This window comes from Dryas octopetala, chromosome 3 (genome assembly GCF_963921425.1).
Source record: "Dryas octopetala chromosome 3, drDryOcto1.1, whole genome shotgun sequence".
Classification (NCBI taxonomy): domain Eukaryota; kingdom Viridiplantae; phylum Streptophyta; class Magnoliopsida; order Rosales; family Rosaceae; genus Dryas; species Dryas octopetala.
Genome location: NC_141368.1, coordinates 14,665,125 through 14,685,074, shown reverse-complemented (window position 1 = coordinate 14,685,074; position 19,950 = coordinate 14,665,125). Strand labels below are relative to the sequence as shown.

At 35.4% G+C, this 19,950-nt stretch overlaps 3 protein-coding genes across 6 annotated transcripts; 1 reads left to right on the top strand and 2 right to left on the bottom strand.

Annotated features, from left to right (window-relative positions):
- Positions 1-254: 254 nt before the first annotated feature.
- Positions 255-4,905, bottom strand: LOC147291227 (lactate/malate dehydrogenase family protein). The gene is made up of 14 exons (XM_086236925.1): positions 4,597-4,905; positions 4,421-4,514; positions 3,719-3,805; positions 3,366-3,450; positions 2,562-2,743; positions 2,391-2,461; positions 2,188-2,278; positions 2,003-2,077; positions 1,817-1,918; positions 1,594-1,716; positions 1,304-1,372; positions 1,151-1,219; positions 718-771; positions 255-616 (listed from the first exon to the last, which is right to left on the bottom strand). Exons 1-14 carry the CDS (start codon positions 4,758-4,760, stop codon positions 563-565), a joined length of 1,320 nt encoding a protein of 439 aa, XP_086093051.1. The 5' UTR covers positions 4,761-4,905; the 3' UTR covers positions 255-562.
- Positions 4,906-12,576: 7,671 nt separating this feature from the next.
- On the top strand, positions 12,577-14,843 carry LOC147291226 (beta-phenylalanine coenzyme A ligase-like). The gene is made up of 4 exons (XM_086237879.1): positions 12,577-13,983; positions 14,344-14,411; positions 14,514-14,622; positions 14,705-14,843. The coding sequence occupies exons 1-4, from the start codon at positions 12,583-12,585 to the stop codon at positions 14,831-14,833; spliced, it is 1,707 nt and encodes a 568-aa protein (XP_086094005.1). The 5' UTR covers positions 12,577-12,582; the 3' UTR covers positions 14,834-14,843.
- On the bottom strand, positions 14,573-19,349 carry LOC147291225 (Ubiquitin carboxyl-terminal hydrolase family protein). 4 transcript variants are annotated; one of them, XM_086237881.1, is made up of 3 exons: positions 17,466-19,349; positions 16,156-16,213; positions 14,573-14,712 (listed from the first exon to the last, which is right to left on the bottom strand). In XM_086237881.1, exon 1 carries the CDS (start codon positions 18,938-18,940, stop codon positions 17,678-17,680), a length of 1,263 nt encoding a protein of 420 aa, XP_086094007.1. In that variant the 5' UTR covers positions 18,941-19,349; the 3' UTR covers positions 14,573-14,712; positions 16,156-16,213; positions 17,466-17,677. The 4 variants fall into 4 exon arrangements, with proteins under 4 accessions (XP_086094007.1, XP_086094008.1, XP_086094006.1 ...); XM_086237882.1 differs by having other exon boundaries at positions 14,618-14,762; XM_086237880.1 differs by lacking the exon at positions 14,573-14,712 and adding an exon at positions 14,853-15,547.
- Positions 19,350-19,950: the final 601 nt, after the last annotated feature.

Here is a 19,950-nt window from a genome sequence, read left to right as displayed (position 1 = left end):
ATTTTCGGACTCCCAAATTGAAGATTTATAAAACGTGCATCAAAGTAAGAAAAAATGCAAGGGTGTCATTTTCACAAGCAATTGCTCAGATTGGCTTGTGCATATTTATTCTTAATTAATATTCAATCTCAATGTACTATTGTATGAGAAGACCATAGTAACACTTGTTATTCTGCATGGCATAAGAGTTTCTAGTAATGATCCATGCAAGACTCAAGAACATGTTGTGGGTCGGAAGATATTTGGGTAATCAGTTGATACAATGGATCTTGAATATCATATATATATATCATTTCTGAATATACAGTTATTTGCAACTACTTACATCTAGGCAACAACTCAACAGAGCAAGCTAGAAATAGGCATCAATCAATGTTCAAACTCCAGGCTGCACAACAGAAACTTATTACAATCTCAAAATTTGACAATTGACCTAATATTTTACTCCCTTTAACTTATTCTCATGCTTACTCTACATAACCAATACTATATCGTTTGCCACATTTGCTCATTGTGGTAGCTTCATAACAGTTCTCAAGATACAGAGTTTATCTGCTTAGGATTACATCTCTCCAGGAAGCATAGTGTCCTCGGGTAAATCACACACTGCAACACCCTGAGAAGCAGTAAACATGGAAATTAATTTTAACTGGTGTATCAACACAAGGGAGCAAAAGCAGAATTGTAAACTGTAAACTGTAACAATCAAATGTGTACCTGTCCAATAAGGTGACCCACACATCTTTTCTCAGCTAGTAACTCAGCTTCACTCTGCAAAATTATAGCATCAAATGAGACAATTAATCCAAACTATGGAAATACTAGCTGGGGATGATCTCTCTCTCTCTCTCTCTCTCAAACACACAACTTCTCACTCTGTGTGTGAAGATCAAATTATTTTCAATTATGCAGCACATAACACATTCTGTCTCTTTTAGATTAAGTAGTGAGACTTACTGCGAATCTTATTATAATTGATGTCAATCAGTTAGGTAATCAGTTAATCCTAATCATTTTTATCAAAATCTATTATGATACCTGCACTTATTCATTCAACTGCATTGGATAGAACATAACTTCCCTTATTTCCATGCATGCATAGTCCTTTTCTTATTCCATAATCCATGCACAGGATGAGAAATTGGCATACCTTTGTTATTCGCTCGAGAAGATAGTCGTCAAATTTTATGTCCTTCACAAGTTCATAGTCACCATCACCCTGGAGACACGAATTAACTTTATTGAAAGTGCCTATATTATAAGCACAAACATTAGGAAAGAAAAATCTCCAACAAAAACTTACTTTAGATCTGCATGGCATACTGAATACTATATCCTCTGCTATACCATAGGGATTTCCGTTGGTGTAAACCTACAATAAAAATGTACACAAAAACTGGAGATTAGAATCACCATGAACTTTGTTCTATTGAGCAACCAAAATAATTGAAATTCATGCTTATGATTGAAGTTGTCTAAAATAAATGAAGTTCATTGGTTGGACTTTTTTAAAGGACCTGTGGCATTTCATATACATCTACATACACACACAGGACTTTTTTTGGCAACAAAAAAGTCGAAACATGAACTTACCCCAGAAGAAAACCAATCACCCTCAGGGGTAGGAGTAACCAAAGACTTTATGGCATCTACAATCGACACGGAAGTTGATGCAGCTGAAGATCTTCCCCATTTTTTGATGAGCACACCTCCTCTCTGCAAATTGAATCTGTGTTCAGTGTTTGATGCTGAGGGGCAGACATGGTCTTATAACAGACAATGCTGAATTATGGAAATATGTGTTCCACAGTTTTACCTTCTGGACCTTTTCCGTAAACTCCTCTTCTAACCATTTTTTATCCTTGATGACCTCTTTGACAGGCAAGCCATTAATTTTAGCATTTAAGAAGTCTGGCACCTGGTAAGAATTACACAATTCTTCTTCAGAGAGAGAAGCAAGAGAAAATATCCATGCATTTACAACAGAATGTTTTCAAATGACCTGAGTGGTTGAGTGATTTCCCCAGATGGTCACATTTGACACTTTATCATAGAAGACACCTGCTTTGAGGGCTAGCTGAATAAATCATAAGCCAAATATGTTCAACAACTATTCCTTTTGGTCCTGACATCCACAGCTGAAAATCATATTTATGATTATACTACATGTTCATGAGCTATTTTTACCTGACATTTTGCTCTATTTTCATCCAGCCGTGTCAAAGCATGGAAATTTTTTGGAGGTATGTTTGGAGCATTTTTCAAACAAATTAGTGCACTGCATAAGGAAGAAATATAATTAGCAGTGACAGCCATAATAATTTACTCCACTACTTTTGCATCCCTCCACCCCAAAAACAATTTTAAAGAGAAGGAAGATAATATCTTACTTTGTGTTACAAGGGTTGCCAACCACCATTACTTTAACGTTACGAGATGCAACGGCATTAAGAGCTTTTCCCTGTTTTTTCGAAATGAATAATATATAAGCTGAAACTATAGAACTACTTGTGTAAGCAAGAGTAAGCATAAATGATATCATCTGAAAATACTATAGGCACCTGCTCGGCGAAGATCTGCCCATTTATATCCAACAAGTCAGCTCGTTCCATTCCAGGACCTCGAGGTTTTGCTCCTATTAAAAGAGCCCATTCTACATCTTGGAACACCTCATATGGATCAATGCCTATGCTCACCTCCCTCAACAAAGGAAATAGGGAATCTTCCAATTCCATAGCAACTCCTGCACATACATACTGTCCTCTTAATCAGCATGGAGATATGTCAGTCATAATTCAGAAGAATTTTCTTTTAAAGATGCTAAAGAAGGATGACTAATCAGAACACAATAACTTCCTGAATACTCGGTTTTCGTGCAAGTCATTTACTTATTACTTACTAACTAACAATGATAAATGTAAATATTTTATCGATTTTCTCACTACAGAAACACAGGCACATCCTCAAGTAGGGCATCCCAGTGTCTGATACAGTGGTCAAATGTGATCCACAATTCGAGATTGGACTCAGTGCAGACATAGAACGCATTGACATCCTTAAATCTATTTTTCAGAACATAAAGTTAACATGTGATTACTTGCATTGTATCAGTTACTTGATTACATGACCATATACACACATAGACATCATGTCTACATGTGTTTCTTTGCTTCCTCACAAGTCACAACTATTAAGGCTGAAAAATTAATCATAAGCGGCTGCACAACAATTTATGTTTACTAATTTTATTATATGCGTGATTCAGGTAGGCTTGTAGGTTACACGTCGTGCAATAAATAAATGCTGCTTGGTACTGCACATTTTTATAAATCTGTAATTAAATTATATCTATTTAAAAACCAAACCTTCAAGAGCTTGGAATGACCTTTCAGATCCCAATAGTTTCAACGCAATAGGTTGGTCTGGCCCAAAAACCTCACCTGAAGCAAGCTGGATAATATGCATGTCATGAACATTGTTAAGTTCTGATAAAAAATTAAAAGAAGTTTTATTTCACTTATGAAAATATTCTCAAAAATAGAAACACAGGAATTTCTTTTTACATTCTAAAATAGAATAGTCTAAATCTTGAAATTCAAAGGATGAGCTGAACCACAAACTAAAGATTGTCATTTGGAAATGGAATCACTTTCAACTAAAGAGTCAAACTACAACTAATTGTCCAGTCACTAAGGGATTGGGTGGAAGAAATACTTACTTTGAAAAGTAGATGATTAGATATCATCCCAGCTGCACCTGAGACTGCAATATTAATTAATTTCTTCCAGGATTTTGTCTCTTCTTCCTATGAACATTGGACCAAAGTTATTAGACAGACAACATAAATAAAGAAAAGATTGATCTGAATAGCCCATCATGGAATAGAAAAAGCAACTTTAAGTCAGTATTCAGATTCATGGCATACACCATGATTCTGTAAAAAATTGCATCTACAACCCCATGAATTTCAAACACGCAGTAATGTGCAAACATATGTCCATCTAGCCTTGAGCAAAGCCCATTTTCCATTAAAATCCCCAGTTTGGAAATTCTTAAACTGCATGGTTTCTGTTTTATGAGGAAAAAAAATTAACGGTAAAGTGATTGATTTTTGTGATTCACAGATAAACAGTAGAAAATTCTTTCAAATAAATAACAAATGGGTATAGTTGGAAAAGAAAAATTATTTCATATAATAACTACTAAAGGAAACATAACAAATTGTCAAATTCTACTAGTTGGTAAAGAGAGTCAAACATATTTGAGTGACTTGCACAAATTGACAGTCAACTTCAAAGCACTTATATAACAAGCTGAAGCTCCACAGTTAAGCCTACTAAGACAGGGTGAGAACCACAGAAATCTATAAGAAATCCATAAAATCAGCATAAACGCAGAAAATAAAATGAAGAAAACATACAGCTTTGAGATCATAGGTGAGGCAGAACACGCCAAAGCACTCAGCCTTGTTCTTGGGGTCCTCGGTTTGCGCAGGAGCAGGAGCTTGAACTTGACTGAAATCAAGAATAAGAAAATGAATATTAATACTAGCAGAAAAGAAAAAAAGAAAAGAAAAGGATGAGAATGGTAGCTTACTTTGGTGCAACAGAGCAAGAGATTCTGGCATTTTGGGTCCGAGGGAGCTGTCGAAAAGCGACACGGCGGAGACTGTGGAGATGGGTCAGTGAGAATGAGAGCTTGGATGAGTGGACAAGGCGGGCCTTGGTGTATGAAGGTGTTGATAGCTCTGCTACTGCCATGGCAGCAGAGACAGAGAGCTTCAGAAAATTTCAGAGAGAGAGAGAGAGAGAGAGGAAAAGGGTATGAAGAGAAAGTGTGTTCAAGACAGAGACTGATTTGGAGGGAGAGGGAGAGAGTGGGGAGATGAAGAGAGAGAGAGAGAGAGGCAGAGGGTGTTTGTGTTGGAAAAGGATGATTTGAAATATTAGTATAAGGCCGTGCAGATGACACTTGTCAACACTGCCTCATCCATAAATCTCTTTTCTTGTTTTTTTACTTTTAGAGTTTTAGGTTCACCCTCTGAAATTTGGTGGCCAGGACTTTCAGTTAAGCAACTAATATATACATATTATTGAATATATATATATATATGAAATTTGCCATGTGAGAAAAATAAAAAATAAAAACTGGTCCTAAGTTCCTAACAAATGGCTAATAGCCTAATACTACTGCCAATAAGACAATAAAGCGAAGAGGTCAAAAGGAATGTCAGACCAACAATGGACCATTTGTTAATTAGACAGTAAGTGAAGCTCATTAACCTAATACAAACTACAAACTGCATGATTAATAGTTATGATTCTCAAAGTTCTATAGAAAAAGTCAATCCAGAACCTCTTAAGGTAAATAATACTTATGAACAGAAATTCTGTCAGAATATTGAGAGGATAATTTGTTAAGCATCAAAGAATTTTTACCAACATTACACTGGTATAATTTTGATAACAGTTTCTTGTTTTACAAGGTTTCTGAAAACAACACACACTACCAAGCAAACTTATTACCATTGGTCCAATTTACATAAAATTAGGTGCACACACACTACTATTAAACCATGATGCGCAGTAACAAAAAATGAGCAATGTTATCTCGTTCAACAAATTTCCGAGGGTGTAAAAGCTCGTATTTATACAAGACCAATCTAGATCTAGGTAAAGTATGTACATCTAAATCAATTATGAGAGAGAATGAGGGAGAGAATAGGGGATGTTAGTCAATTAAGAGAATTAAGGATAACAAATTATTGTAGTTGGTGATGCATATATATTACTTTTGAGAATGTAAATTTTTAGTTGTTGATATTAAAGGAAAAACTTTCTTGCTAAAATATAATGTTAGTACCACTTAAAAAAACAAGAGAGTACGTATTACTATTATATCATGTCATCGTATTGATGTTGTGTCTCTAATAATTTATAGCTAAGAAAGCATTTGTTCATGTGCCTAGTGTGCTTTTTACAAAGTGCAAACCCTTGGATAGCCAATTATGGAGGAATTAATTAAAATTAGAAACTATTAAAATATTCATCCGTCTTTCTTTGCTTGCTCAACATTTCAACAACAACTAGGAGGGAATTTCTGTTGCTCATGGCTTTATGTATTATTTGCTGCTTATTTGGCTGAGAAGGTCAGCCATTCAGCTGAAAGTCAAGTAGCCTCTACTCTCTAGTGACTATTTTGAGGTATTCTTAATTTTTATAGGTTTCAACTTCCAAAGGCTGGATTCACATGTACTGTTTAATTATGTATATAGTTAAGTTTGTTGGACATGCACTTGGACCAACTTTTAAATAATATTTTTGTCTTGCAGATAAAAAAAAAAAGGCACATCATTTTCCACATGAACTTATTTAATCTTTGGAATATAGAATTCTTCATTAGGAATGTAATGGATTAGAGAAAATAAAAAATAAAAATCTAAGCCATCGATCGTTTAGTCACATGCTTCCAGCTTAAATAATTATCTTGCAGCCTGGCCTGAAACACTGGATGATAGGTTGGGAAATGTTCTAATCTGAATCATTGATTAATTATATAGATCCTTATTTGATCAAATGTTTGATACAAATTAATATTTTGATAATATAACATATTACATATGAAAGTATTTGATAATATCAATGTATATATAAATAGAGAATATATGAGAATTGTTTAACCTGCTAGATCACTTGTTTCTTGTATACTTGTGGTTTTTGTTGTAGTCCAAAACTTTATAACAAGAGGCTCAAAATGCAATTTTCAGACAATGGTGCATATATATGCATATTTAAATTAATTAACTTTTCAATATTTAAAATCAATAATAATGAAATAAAAGAAGAAGCAATTGATGGACTCTCGTGAACCTGTTGAAAGGACCCCGTTGAAAGGACCGTAAAATTTCTCACTCTGCATTCAAGTTCGATTCCCCCTTCTTTTGAAATAAAAGAAAATAAAAATAAAAGAAGAATAATAATTCAGCAGTAGCATTCCAACTGCCAAACTCCAAGACTTGGACATCATCGGCTAGTTCTGTGGTACCTACGAGTGCAAGTGCAAGTGGGGTTCAGTTGTAAAATGTCAAACAGCTAAGAATGCAATTATGAGTGACAAGTTGATAACCTATAATATCCCTTCACTCTCTGGACACAATTTCATGAACATAAAAAAAGTGCACAAGTCACAAACTCAAAGGGGTCTATCTCCATCTCTAATATTTATCTCCTTTTTAGTTCCACCTTAATTTATTTTGTGTTGCTTGAGCTTTCTAAATCCCACACGCTAAGACAAGAATATCACTAGCTATAACAGTTTGTATTGATTAATTCCCACCATACATATTCGGTTCCGTTTCAACAAGCCAAAAAAAAAGAGGACAAGTTTCTATCTCCCTTTATGTAGAGATTGAAAACGAAGTTCCAATAAATAAGAAGACTAGAAGTATCACTTACAAGAAAAATCATTAAGCTTATTCGATACACTTACACCAACAAGGTAAATATCCTATACCATATCAAAGTATTACACACAACTTCACTTTCTCTCTCCTACATCCTTTTTTTTCTCACTCCCATTTGCAAATGCATGACAAGTGTTAATATTATTAGCTATTAATAAAGAAATGGTTAATTATATATAATACTTCCAAATTATGCTATATATTTGACACTTTACCCCTCACGGCCTCACACAAAATTTGTTGACACTTTACTGCTAGTTAGCTATTCTATATGGGCTCAATCCCTTGTCAGACTAGGAATACTCTTGTAATACTTGTGTCCTAAGTCTATGGGCCCTTGTGTATTTGTATAAATACGTTTATGTTTAATGAGAAGATAATCAAGTTTTACCAAAACTCACATTTACCTTAAATTTACTTTCGTTAAATATTTTACACAAAAACTGCTAAAAATTCATTTTTTTCCGTCAATTTGCACATGTGACACAACAGGATCTTTTGACGTTTAGAGAAATCCAATTGACATGAGATTCTGAAAAGCCAATCTTTATGACTTAATTTGAACGAGGTCAATTAGGCTAATATGCAAATCAGAACTAAAGAATGTCGACTACTTAATTTTTTTTCATACAAAGTTGTTGATTATAATTTTCTTGTGTGACTTTTACGAATTATACAATTTCGATATTAACATTACTTGTTAAATTTATTATTATAATTGTTTAAATTATAGAAGTATACAGATTAGTAGTACGGAGTAGTAGTGTCAAACAACAAATTTATTATTAGGTTCTTGGTGGTACATACTAACATGCACTAGGGTTTTACATGTAATTAATCTAGCATTCATTAGTTCTTAATGACTACACGAAAGGTGCCATCTCGTGTCAGGTTCACTTTGTGTGGTTACCTTATTTAAGTCTCCCACCACATTCATAACATTCCGGCATTCCACATGTTAGTCATTTGAAAGGGTAATCGACTCAATCAATTCGAACAAAAATGCTTTTCACTTTTTTATTTTATTATTATTATCAATAATTATCGTTCATTATATTTGAATTCAGATCTTCATTTCATAAAAAAAAAAAAAAAGACTGAGTGTTATAACTAGACCAAATAATTATTAACACATAATTGGACAAAAACTCAAATACGATCGTTGATTTTGGATTAAACTCACCGTTTTTTGATTATCAAATTAGGCCCAATTTTACCTTGACACGTTGGATTTCTATTTTTATTGTATTTTTTTATTTACTTTGAATGTCAATTTTACCATTTAGTTGACAAATGACTAGTTTTAATATTGTGTCAATTAATTTCTTATATTAAACAATCTTTAATTATAATTTTCCTAGTAATTACATTCTATTTTAAGTTAATTCCGTACATCATATAATTGATAATTAATTTATGATTATGAATATTGATTGAGAGAGGAGGTCTGCCTCCCCCTTCCTTCCCCCACTCCCTCATGAAAAATTTCACACTGTGTCTAATCTCCATGGCAGATTGCCATGACTCTTCGTCTATGCCCATCCATCTCAGAAAACAAAACCCACTCTCTCACACCACCGACAAAAGCAATATGACATATGTGAAAACAAATTCCATTGAAGACCTACAAGATCTCCGTACTGAGGAAAACAAATTCAAGAATGGGGTTTCTCACTTTTGCAGCTACGCATGCTCCTTCTGTTTGGCTCTAGTAAATTTATTAGGGGAAGGCAAGCCTTATTCTTATCATATTGCCTTATTTTACCTCTTTTTTTCTTATATGTTTTTTTTTTTTACCTGAACTAGAGATATCTTCTTCTTTCTTCCTTTCCACCTAAGTCAAAGGTTTGTTGTTCTTCTTCTATCTTTTTCTGACCTAAATACAGGTATTTTATTTTCTTTCATCCTTTTTTTTGTGTGCCTAAATTAGAGGTATCTTCTTCTTATTATTATTTGGCTTTATTACACTTTACCCACATGAATTTTGAGCTCAATCTCACTTCATCACCTAAACAAAAAATTGTGTCAATTTACCACCTGAATTAAAAATTTGTTGCAATGTACCACACATGGTTCATTTTTGTCTAAATTTTTGTTAAAAATAAGAGTGTTTTGGCTTTTTTTAAGTCAATTTTTTATTGTGTTAAAGCAAATAATTGACACAATTTTTTTTTAGGTGGTGAAGTGAGATTGAGTCCAAAGTCTAAGTGGGTAAAATGTAGAAAAGCCTTATTATTTTTTTAAACCTGACATAGAGATATTTTTTCCAATTTTTTTTTCAACCAAAGTTATAGATGTTGGTACATATTTTGATTTATGTTGATATACCTAGCTCACAAATAGGTTTGTTTTACTTCTATATTATGTACATCTTAGCTTAACTAGATGTATATTATTATTCTTCGATCTTCTTTGTGTATTGTTTCTTTTCAACCTCAATCATAGGTTTCTTCTTTTCAACCTCAACCTCTAAGTTAGGTATTTTCTTATTCTTATTTGTATTTTATATTTTTCTTTACCTAAGTGAGAGGTAGCATCTTTTTCCTCTTTTTTTGTTTTTTTTTTTTGAACTATGATAGAAGTATTGGACATTTTGGCATATATTATGATTTATGTTTATATATCTCGCAAATAAGTTTGTATATGTGTTGCCATTGTTACCTTTCTATTTTATTCTTTTTTCTTTACCCAAAGTGAAGGTTGACTGTTTCAATTTTTCCTCTATACAGTACGTAAGTTATATAAATATTGGATGTTTAACATGTTAATGATATTTAGGTTTTTATATGTTGACCTTCATATTTGTTAACGATTTTTTTTTTTTGAATTAGATGTTGGTGTCATCAAACTTTTGGAAATAAAAACATTGAAATTCAAAATTATGAGTAAAATGGCTAAAATTAGGGATTTCTAATTTATTTCCATTATTTATACAAGGGGCAAAATGGACATACAAAAATAAAAAATGGGTTAAATCCAAAGACAAAAATCCTTGGGTTAAATCCAATATTTCATTGCCAAAATGGGCTTTTATCTAAAAACCTCAATTATTAACAAAATATCTTTCACATCTATATATATGAAATATTGGAGGAAATTATATATAATAAGTTTGCAACATTGCAACTTTACATATTTGACTCTTAAATAATGAAAAAAAAGCCACATAAGAATACGTACATTAGGAAATTATTTGTCTAAATGACTTGTTTTGTCTATATTAAGAGAATCATCTAATCATTCACTGCCTTTTCTCAATTAACTTCAGTTTGGAATTGTATTTGTGAGACTCCTACCACTTCTACGACGAATTTAAATGATTGGTTGGAAATTAAAGATCTCCTTTAGAGACCATCTACAGGTTCGGATCCTTCTATATATGATCATCTCTAAGGTAATCTGTTGGCAACTTTGGGAGACTATTATTAATGCTCTTTTGCACATGCCTGCCTCATAGGGATGACAATTTTGAGAAGCAAGCAAATGCTACCACAACATCCAAACACGCCTGCCATCCTCATTTCATTAAATGGAATCCACCCACACCCCCTTGTGTTGAGCTGAACTTTGATAAATCTGTCAAATAAGATGAAAATATGTTCTTGGATGGCTCCTAGAAGCTCCATGCATGCCTCCTTAGCTCTCCTTGTTGAAGGCCTAGCCCTTAGAAATGGCTTGCTTCATGCGTGACGCTCAAGATTCACACACATTCAAGTTGAAGGGGATTCTAAATTGTTCATCGACTCTCACCAACAAATGCTCTATTCCATAGAATATCTGATCAAATCACATTAAGCCATATATACAGAGAAGCCAATTTTGTAGCTGATGCCCTAGCAAACATGGGACAGAATAACTCTTTTCCTTCTCTTGAATGGGTATGGATTTGTTCCATCCCTGTCTGGGGCTTCCCCTGCCTTACAGTTTGACCTTCTAGGTCATGGTTGTGACTTGTGAGAGGGGATTTGTTTTGTAATTTCCCCCTCAGCAAAATAAAAATAAAAATACCCTTCACCTCTTTTCTGATTTAGGCCCAGTACTTCATCCCATATTACTTAGGGTGTTGAAAGAAAATAAAGGGCAAATGACATTTTGGTTTTTATACTTTTACAAGATTTTCATTTTGTTAAAATTCTTATAAAAAGCAATTTCAGTCACGTACTTTTAATATAATAGTAATTAAATCTAAATAGTTAACTCTATTTAAATTATTGATAGAAATTCAATGTGATATGAAACATTTTGAACATTTCAAATGGTCCAATTGTCCAAAAGTGGAGCTCCTCTAGTCTAGTGACACGACTGATTTTGAAATGTCCAAAATGCCCATGCCATGCTTGGGTAAGCTTTAATTCATGTTACCTAATAAGTTTCTATTTATTTTTCTTCTTAAATTTAGAAGATAATTCTATATGAGTTACACTTTTATTGAGTTATATGTTGGGTATGGAAAGTAGAATATGTTGAATTATATGAGTTACACTTCCATTGAGTTATATTGAGTTATATGTTGGGTATTTATGTTGGGCATTAAAAGTAAAATAGGTTGGATGTGGTGTTGAGTTTTAGTAAAGGTAATTTGGAAAAGCTTGTTGAGTATACTAATAAATTTTTATAATTTCTAATTTTTAGTTAAATGTAAAAAGTGTGTTAGAACTACTAATAAAAAAATTGGTTCAAAATAGCGGGCACCCTATCATCATTCTAAATTCCCATCAATTATTTATTCTCAAGTTTTGTTTCATAAATGAGGGCGGCAATAGCAGCCGATGACTCGGATGATGACCCGTTTATATACAATTTTCTTTCCTTGTTCAATGTTCATGGAATATGCATGACAAAGAATCTCTGTCGTCTCATCAAACCCAACTGGCCTTAGTCCATGTCTTATTATCAAGCATGATATGCATTGCCCAAGGCATCAACATACATGAATATTCGTTGAATTGGTCGGCCGGCTACAAAGCACATACATATATGTTTCAAGTACTTGACGTTTTTAACAATGCTAATCCTCGACCTTGTCATACTCATACAACAACAATAACCCTATTTATTTGCAATATCTTACACCTTTTGTTCTGTCAATTAATGCAACACATTTGCAGCTCAATTTGAACATGTCTAACGAAGAATTCTTCTCCGCCGATGATCAACTATGGATCGACAGAACAAATAGTGGTTTCGATTCGAAAACCGGGATCTATCATTCCCTAGTCAACCTTGGAGGCAGCCACAAAATTCCCACTAGGCCTAACCTTGACACTGCCACATTTGTGTTGTCACAGTTCCCGCCAGAGGCCGAGTCACGAGCTGCACTCATTGACTCGGCCACCAACAAGCGGGTCACCTATGCACAGCTTCATAGATCAATTGGGTCTCTTGCTTCAGGGTTGTACCTGGGACTTGGGGTTAGAAAAGGGGATGTGGTTTTTCTCTTGTCCCCCAACTCACTACTGTATCCAACCATATGTTTGGCAGTGCTATCAGTTGGTGCAATTCTAAGCACAGCCAACCCACTTAACACCGAGTCAGAAATTGTCAAGCAAGTTCGCGACTCAGGTGCTAAATTCGCTATTTCAGCACCTGAGGAGCTTCACAAATTGGCTCCAACTGGGGTACCTACAATTTTGACATCACGGCCATCAAATGGCCGTGATGCTCACTTAGTGTCTGTTGAAGAGTTGATTGAATGCTGTGAACCCACCGAGTTAAACCAACCCCGGCCGACACAGTTGGACACTGCAGCTATATTGTACTCTTCAGGGACTACTGGGACCAGCAAAGGTGTGGTTCTAACCCATGCAAATCTCATTGCCATGATGACAATGCTGAAATGGTGTGTGGACGAGACATCAGCTCAAAACGATGTGTTTTTGTGCTTCATTCCCATGTTCCACATCTACGGGCTGGCTTTCTTTGCGCTTGGACTCTTTTGCTCCGGAACCACCACTGTGTTGATGCAGAGGTTTGAGTTCAAAGCCATGTTGGATACCATACAAGCACACAAAGTGAGTAACATACCTGCAGTGCCTCCGGTGATTCTCGGACTAGTGAAGTATGCAAGCAAAGCTGCTTGTGACTTGTCATCGTTGCGAAGGGTGGGTTCAGGAGCTGCTCCATTAAGCAAAGAAGTGGTTGATGAGTTTAGAGAGAGGTTTCCATGGGTTGAGCTAAGGCCAGGCTATGGCCTAACAGAAAGCTGTGGTGCAGCAACTTTTTTTGTTTCTGATGAGAAAGCTAAGCAGCAATCTGGGTCTTCCGGGATATTGCTTCCGAGCTTCTGTGCTAAGATAGTGGATGTTGAGACTGGAAAAGCTTTGCCACCTTACAAGGAAGGAGAGCTGTGGCTGAAGAGCCCAACTATTATGAAAGAGTATTTGGGGAATGTGGAAGCAACATCTGTGACTATTGATGCAGATGGGTGGCTGAAAACTGGTGATCTTTGTTATTTTGATGAGGATGGGCTTCTCTTCATTGTTGATCGGATCAAGGAACTCATCAAGCATAATGGGTATCAGGTAAAAACTCATTTTGACACCAATGCTTTCCTTGAATGGATTTTCAAACCAATTTTTAACATGCATGGTTAACAGCTGAAAAGAGTAATGCTAGAGTAATATATTTTTTGGCACATTAATTGATCACATGGAAGTTGATCTGTCAACGAAAAATTAGTCATAATAATTAATGCAAGAAGTACACATTAACAGCCATAACATGAAATCAGATAATGAGTCGAAAATGTGATCCCTCTAGCATTATGCGTAATCGAAATGGTAACACCCAAAGTAAGCCACTTAATTTTGATGACCAAAAAGCAAAAGCTACTGATCATTTATTTCAGAACTCCCAAATAAACTGTTTGAATCATTATGCAGGTTGCTCCAGCAGAATTGGAGGCAATACTTTTGAGTCATCCACAAATTCTTGATGCAGCTGTTATACCGTGGGTTGCCTAAACTCTCTCTCTCTCTCTCTCTCTCTCTCCCCACATACATATATATATATATATATATATATCTGTTTCTCATACAGTAACAAAATGCAGGGTTGAAGACGAAGAAGCAGGACAAATACCAATGGCATATGTGGTGAGAGCAGCAGCTAGTCCTGATGAACTCACTGAAGACCAAGTCATTCAATTTGTTGCCGGCCAGGTCACTCTTAGCCTTTGCCTCTTTTTCCAGTAGCCATTAATCAAAGAAATATTTTTCTAAACTTTCTACTTGGAAATTTCAGGTGGCTCCCTACAAAAAAGTCAGAAAAGTGGGTTTTATCTCTGCCATTCCAAGGTCATCTGCAAGCAAAATTTTAAGGAAGGAACTGGTTAATTTACAAAGCAAACAGCAAATAGTCTCCAGATTGTAATGGTTTTTTCTTCAGGCCCAGCTTCTTTGATAAAGTTTCAGCAGAAGCTAAAGATCTAGAAGCCCTTTAGAAAGTCAAACGTGTGTGATGGTCTGCTAATGCATGAGAGCGAACATAATTAGTACCTTTATATTGAGAATAATCTGAGTTAAAAAGAATACAGATTTTTAAAATGGTAAGAGTTAGATTAGAAAGCTTGTGACTGTCATCTGAATCATACATTTGAGTTTTTACATTCTGGGAAGTGAGAACCAATCCAGTTCTCCATTCTAAGAATTACTCCAATTCCCCTCTCATTCAATCAACAAATATTGGTCACTCATAAAATGTTTTAGACCCAAATGTGGGGTTTGAAGCAATGCTACGAGGTTCCTGTGATTTTTAAGAAGATTAATGACCTGAACTAGCCATTGAATTGCCGGTGCTGTTGGTTATAAAATAATATCAAATTGGAAAATACTTTAGGCAAGAAGAGTTCTGGTCTAACACCTCTCTCATCCACCAGAAACTAGACAAGATCTTGTCACATTGTTTTAGGAGCATAACAAAATGGAGTTGTGCCTGTACAACAGATGAGAGATCAGTCAGTTGGTCAGCAAGAGTCATCAATCCTTGCACCACCGCTAAGGGACCACGCATCCATCATAAAGGATACGTTGCCAGGTAGTGCAGCCGATGATGCAATTTGGTCGGAGGCCCCGTAGACTCCTACTCCTAGAAATGAACATAATAATTATCAATTTTTTTTTATCTTTTTCGCATTTAACATTACAATTTGAAAAGGAGGTTAGCTCCAAAACGTCTTTTTGAGAGGCCTAACAAATGTTATTTTAGAAACCCACCAGACAAGTTATCTTGGAGAGCATTTCCATTGAGAATAAATCACTTCAGCTTTTGTAGTTTCCTAAATGAGCTCTCTACTGCAAAGGTTAATAAAATATTTCTGTCCACAGACAAGACCAATACCAGTTGAAAATGAATTAAAATATTTGATTTCTGCCTAATTGGGTCGCATGGAGCTTGTCAAGAAGTTTCTTAAGAATTTAGGGTGCAAAAAATGTTATATTAACAAATAAAAAGGTTTTCTGGGAATAGAGGATGCCTAAAGGGAAAAAGAATTCAAGACTCAAGCAGAGCCACAGAATATCTAACGCTACCACATGTTAAACTTTACAATATCAAAGAAATTATCTACCTAAAGCGAAGAAGAAAAAGGAACATATAAAAAAAAGGAAAAATTAATAAAATATGAGGATGATTAATGCAAACAGTCTACAGAAATTACACAAAAGATAGGAAGCAGTAAGACTCTTCAAACATACCTGGGTAAGAAGCATCATGAAACCACAGTAGGCTTGTATACTTTCAAGGTCAAAGAGGCTGAAAGGACCACCAAATAAGTTAGGAATTAAACATAAATCCTAGTACAACCTGCCACATACCATTTTGGCTCTAAAATACACATTATGGGGTTATATTAAATTAAGATTTAACCATTGTCATGTTCAAGGCAAGAAGCCACTTTTGCTATGTATGAGGATCTTATAATAATAGAAAATTCAGATATGAAAACATATGGGTAAATGGAGAGTTCGCAATACAAATATAAAAACATCAACCACAAAATTTTGGAACAATTGTATCATCTTTTTCCAACCTCAGCAGTTCCCCTGGGACGGTAGCTGAAAATTTATTTTTCCAAGTAATTTAATCAGATGGACAGTGTTGATCCTTAATATTGGAAACAAAAACAGTTCAACTAATCTAGTTTGAGACCTCCCTGTAAGAACCACGCCATTACATTCCATTTCTTTATTGTGTAAACCATCAAAGAAGAGAGATACTAGGAAACTGGTTGATTACTTGAGACAAAACTAAGTCTGTAATTTACTTCTTTTTAGTTTTGGGAACCAAGGCTAATAGTTTTTCCTCTACAAGTAAAACTACCTCTTCTGTCATTAGAATTACCAAAAAAGAAAAGAAAAGAAAGATCCATGTTGCAATTGGTGTACAGAAAGAATATATTCTAAGCATTTGCCTAAGCTTCCTAAAATACTTGATAACCCCACTCAAATCCGCAATTAAACTAACTCAGAACCTCTTTTTTCTCACTTCCCATCCTTAGTTTGGACCAACACCATAACTCTGCTAGGGATCTAGGTATAAAATACCATGAAAGAAGAACAGTATTTTCTGAGTAAGCAGATATGACTCCACAGCAAGCAAATAAAAGTTAAAATGGCATGTCCAAGACTAACTCGGAGGATTTCATGCTCTGCATGATCCTGGTTTCAGCACTAGATTAGTTATGAGATGGATAGTAATATGGGATTCATAATCCTCTAAAAGCTATATCAATGGTTATTTAGAACGAAATTATAAGTATGAATGCTTGGCTATATTCAACAAGTACAATCATGGGTTGCAAACGTAGATAAGCATGAGCTCTTTCACACAAATATTAACCAATTTTACTGTAATTGATGTAGCCCTTGTAAATTACAGAGTAAAATTCTCAGACCAAGTAGGAGATCCTTTCTCCAACCACAAGAATTCATATATATAATAGGTTTAAGATTATCTAAGAAAAAACATTGTCAATAGAGATGTCTCAAGGGGGAAAGTGAATTACCGCACTCTTGGAATTCACGTTAAGTGGTTTGTGGGAGAAAGCATTCCTCATTTTTATGAAGTGTTCAACTCAAGTTATTGAAGAGATGAACAATGTTTAAAAATAAGGTTCATCATCATAACTTCATAAGGTTAATTCATTTCAACCCTCAAAAATATATCCCTTTCACTACTTCCAGCCCATTGTATTCAAGAAACTTTGAATCACCATTTTCAACTTTCATTGTCCAAGTTCTCTAACATTGGGATAACCCAGTTTCCATCCATTGTACCACCCCCTACCACTTTAAACTCTTTGATTTCCTTTGGAGGTGGCATTTCTCTAGTATTTCGACATCCTAGAAAAACAAGGTCCAACATTTTCTTCCGAACATCATGTATGGGATTAGACTCAATCAGGCACCCTTTACTATATGCCTCTCTAAGAAAAACAGTTTGACTATTACGTTTGGTTGAAATGTAAAAAATTCCAGGGTGCTTCAAGATAAGCTCACGAACATTAACATCCAAAGCAAAATCCCTCCGAAAGTGAGCTAATCTTTCAACCTCAACCATCTTCTCCACTGTCAAACTCAAGAACTCATGAAGAATACCAACGGTTCGTTTCTCATACCTCTCAATCCCTCCACAAGTACGAATCCGCACAACCTCTTTCCGATCATAAGGCTTCATGTAAGGAAGCCTTTGCCAATTCTTCAGCTTATCTCTACACCCTGCCTGGATCTTAAACCCTGTTGGAAAATTTAGAGGGAATGCATACTTTGTCTCGAACTCACTCAACCACTTCTCTCTAAATTCCTTCTCTCTCCAATCCTCAATTTGAGCCACACCCAAATCCTCATCTCTACCAACCAATTCCACAACCTCTAAATCAACCAACTTAAAGTCCTCTGAATACTTACCAAGAACGGACTCCCTGAAATCCTCAGGCAAACCCAATTCTCTCCTAACCAACCTCAAAGCATGGATATGAAGAGTACCACTCACAGACATCATCAGCAACTTCTTCACACGCCGAACAACTTCCAGCTCCCATTGTTTCATAGCAATCATCTCTTCCTCTATCAAACCCTCCATTTTCTTACTGATCCTACAGCACACATTGCGTCGAACCGGGTGCGTAAACGCCTCAAAAACATGTGGGTATTTGTGAACAAAGGCCCCAATGCCAACATTAAGCCCCACAAGGTTTCTCCACCGGGACATTAGCTGTACGGACACAAAGGGCCCGCGCTTCCGATTGGACATGAGTTCATGGAGTTGTAGAATGATATCAAGCTTCTTCAGGTGGGTTGTGAGTTTGTCTAGCTTTGGGTCCCTGGTTCGGTCTTCCAAGCGAGTTTGGGCAGAAATTACAGGCTTTCTCCACCTCTTTTGTTGAAATGAACTGAAGGGGCCAAAAGGGTTTGCTTGTGAGCATATTGTGGAGGGTTTGGACTGGAAGAGGCTGAATTTGAAGCTCTGTAACACTCTCATGGTGTCTGAATTTCTGGTGGGTTGAGCTTCAAAATTTGAAAAAGCTTTGAAATTGCTTCATCTCAAAATCGAACAAGAACCAAACTCTTGAAGCAAAGAAAGCAATGACCAACTTACACAGCTCTCTTCGAAGGAAATGGTGGTTGGCTTCATGGCTTGCACATCATCCGCCGCTGGCTGCAATTGTCGAAAGCCCAAAACGCAAGAAGACGATCACCGAAACATACCCAGAATGTGATTTTATTTAATAAGTAAAAAGAAATTTTAAATAATAATCCGAATCACAATTGTAACCGGGTCCGGGTTTGGTTTGGGTTTGTCAGGCTAAATGAAGGTTCTCGGTTGGAATAGCCGGGTCGGGTTGTACCCGGTTATGAATTTTGGGTTCTAAAAGTCAGTGCAGGAAACTGGGAAGTCTAGCAGTTTTCAATTGTGAGATGATAGAGTTTTGTAGACTTTGTAGGATTTGAGAGGATTTTGAAGGAGTATGTGTTGAGCTATAAATATGAAAGCCAATTAGTGCTAATTAGGTCTTCTTCTGCTTGCACATTTCGAAGGGTTAGAACTTAGAACGCCGTCATTGCTTACAGGTTAGAGCCTCTCTTTTTCGTCTATGAACTTCTATTTCATACACACAAAGAACATGTTATGAACAAAAATTGTGGTGAGCGCCTAGGCCTAGCAAATAGGAGTGGCTAGATTTTATTTGCATAAATGAGGTTTAATTATGCTTGTTTGGATGACTAATTTGGTTTGATTGCATCATTGGGTTTGTATCTATGATCTAATGTGCATAGATTTGGGAAATGATTTTTTCTCTAATATGGGATGTGAGCACTAATCGATTGGTGACTATACACTAATTAAGTATATAGCGATTCATGGGCACTCACATTTTCGTATATATGATGTGACCAAAATATTCAGTTTTTTCATGTAGGATATTTGCCCACATTAGAAAATATCTCTAACTATGACTGTCTATGAGTGAATTGTAAGTCTGTTTTTCT

Coding starts and splice junctions, on each gene's coding strand:
- LOC147291227 (XM_086236925.1), bottom strand. CDS start 4,760: ATGGCAGTAGCAGAGCTATCAACACCTTCATACACCAAGGCCCGCCTT. Junction 772..1,150: donor TTCTCGAGCGAATAACAAAG/GTATGCCAATTT, acceptor ATAATTTTGCAG/AGTGAAGCTGAGTTACTAGC. Junction 617..717: donor TGGGTCACCTTATTGGACAG/GTACACATTTGA, acceptor ACTGCTTCTCAG/GGTGTTGCAGTGTGTGATTT.
- LOC147291226 (XM_086237879.1), top strand. CDS start 12,583: ATGTCTAACGAAGAATTCTTCTCCGCCGATGATCAACTATGGATCGAC. Junction 14,412..14,513: donor CTTGATGCAGCTGTTATACC/GTGGGTTGCCTA, acceptor AACAAAATGCAG/GGTTGAAGACGAAGAAGCAG. Junction 14,623..14,704: donor TTCAATTTGTTGCCGGCCAG/GTCACTCTTAGC, acceptor TGGAAATTTCAG/GTGGCTCCCTACAAAAAAGT.
- LOC147291225 (XM_086237881.1), bottom strand. CDS start 18,940: ATGAGAGTGTTACAGAGCTTCAAATTCAGCCTCTTCCAGTCCAAACCC.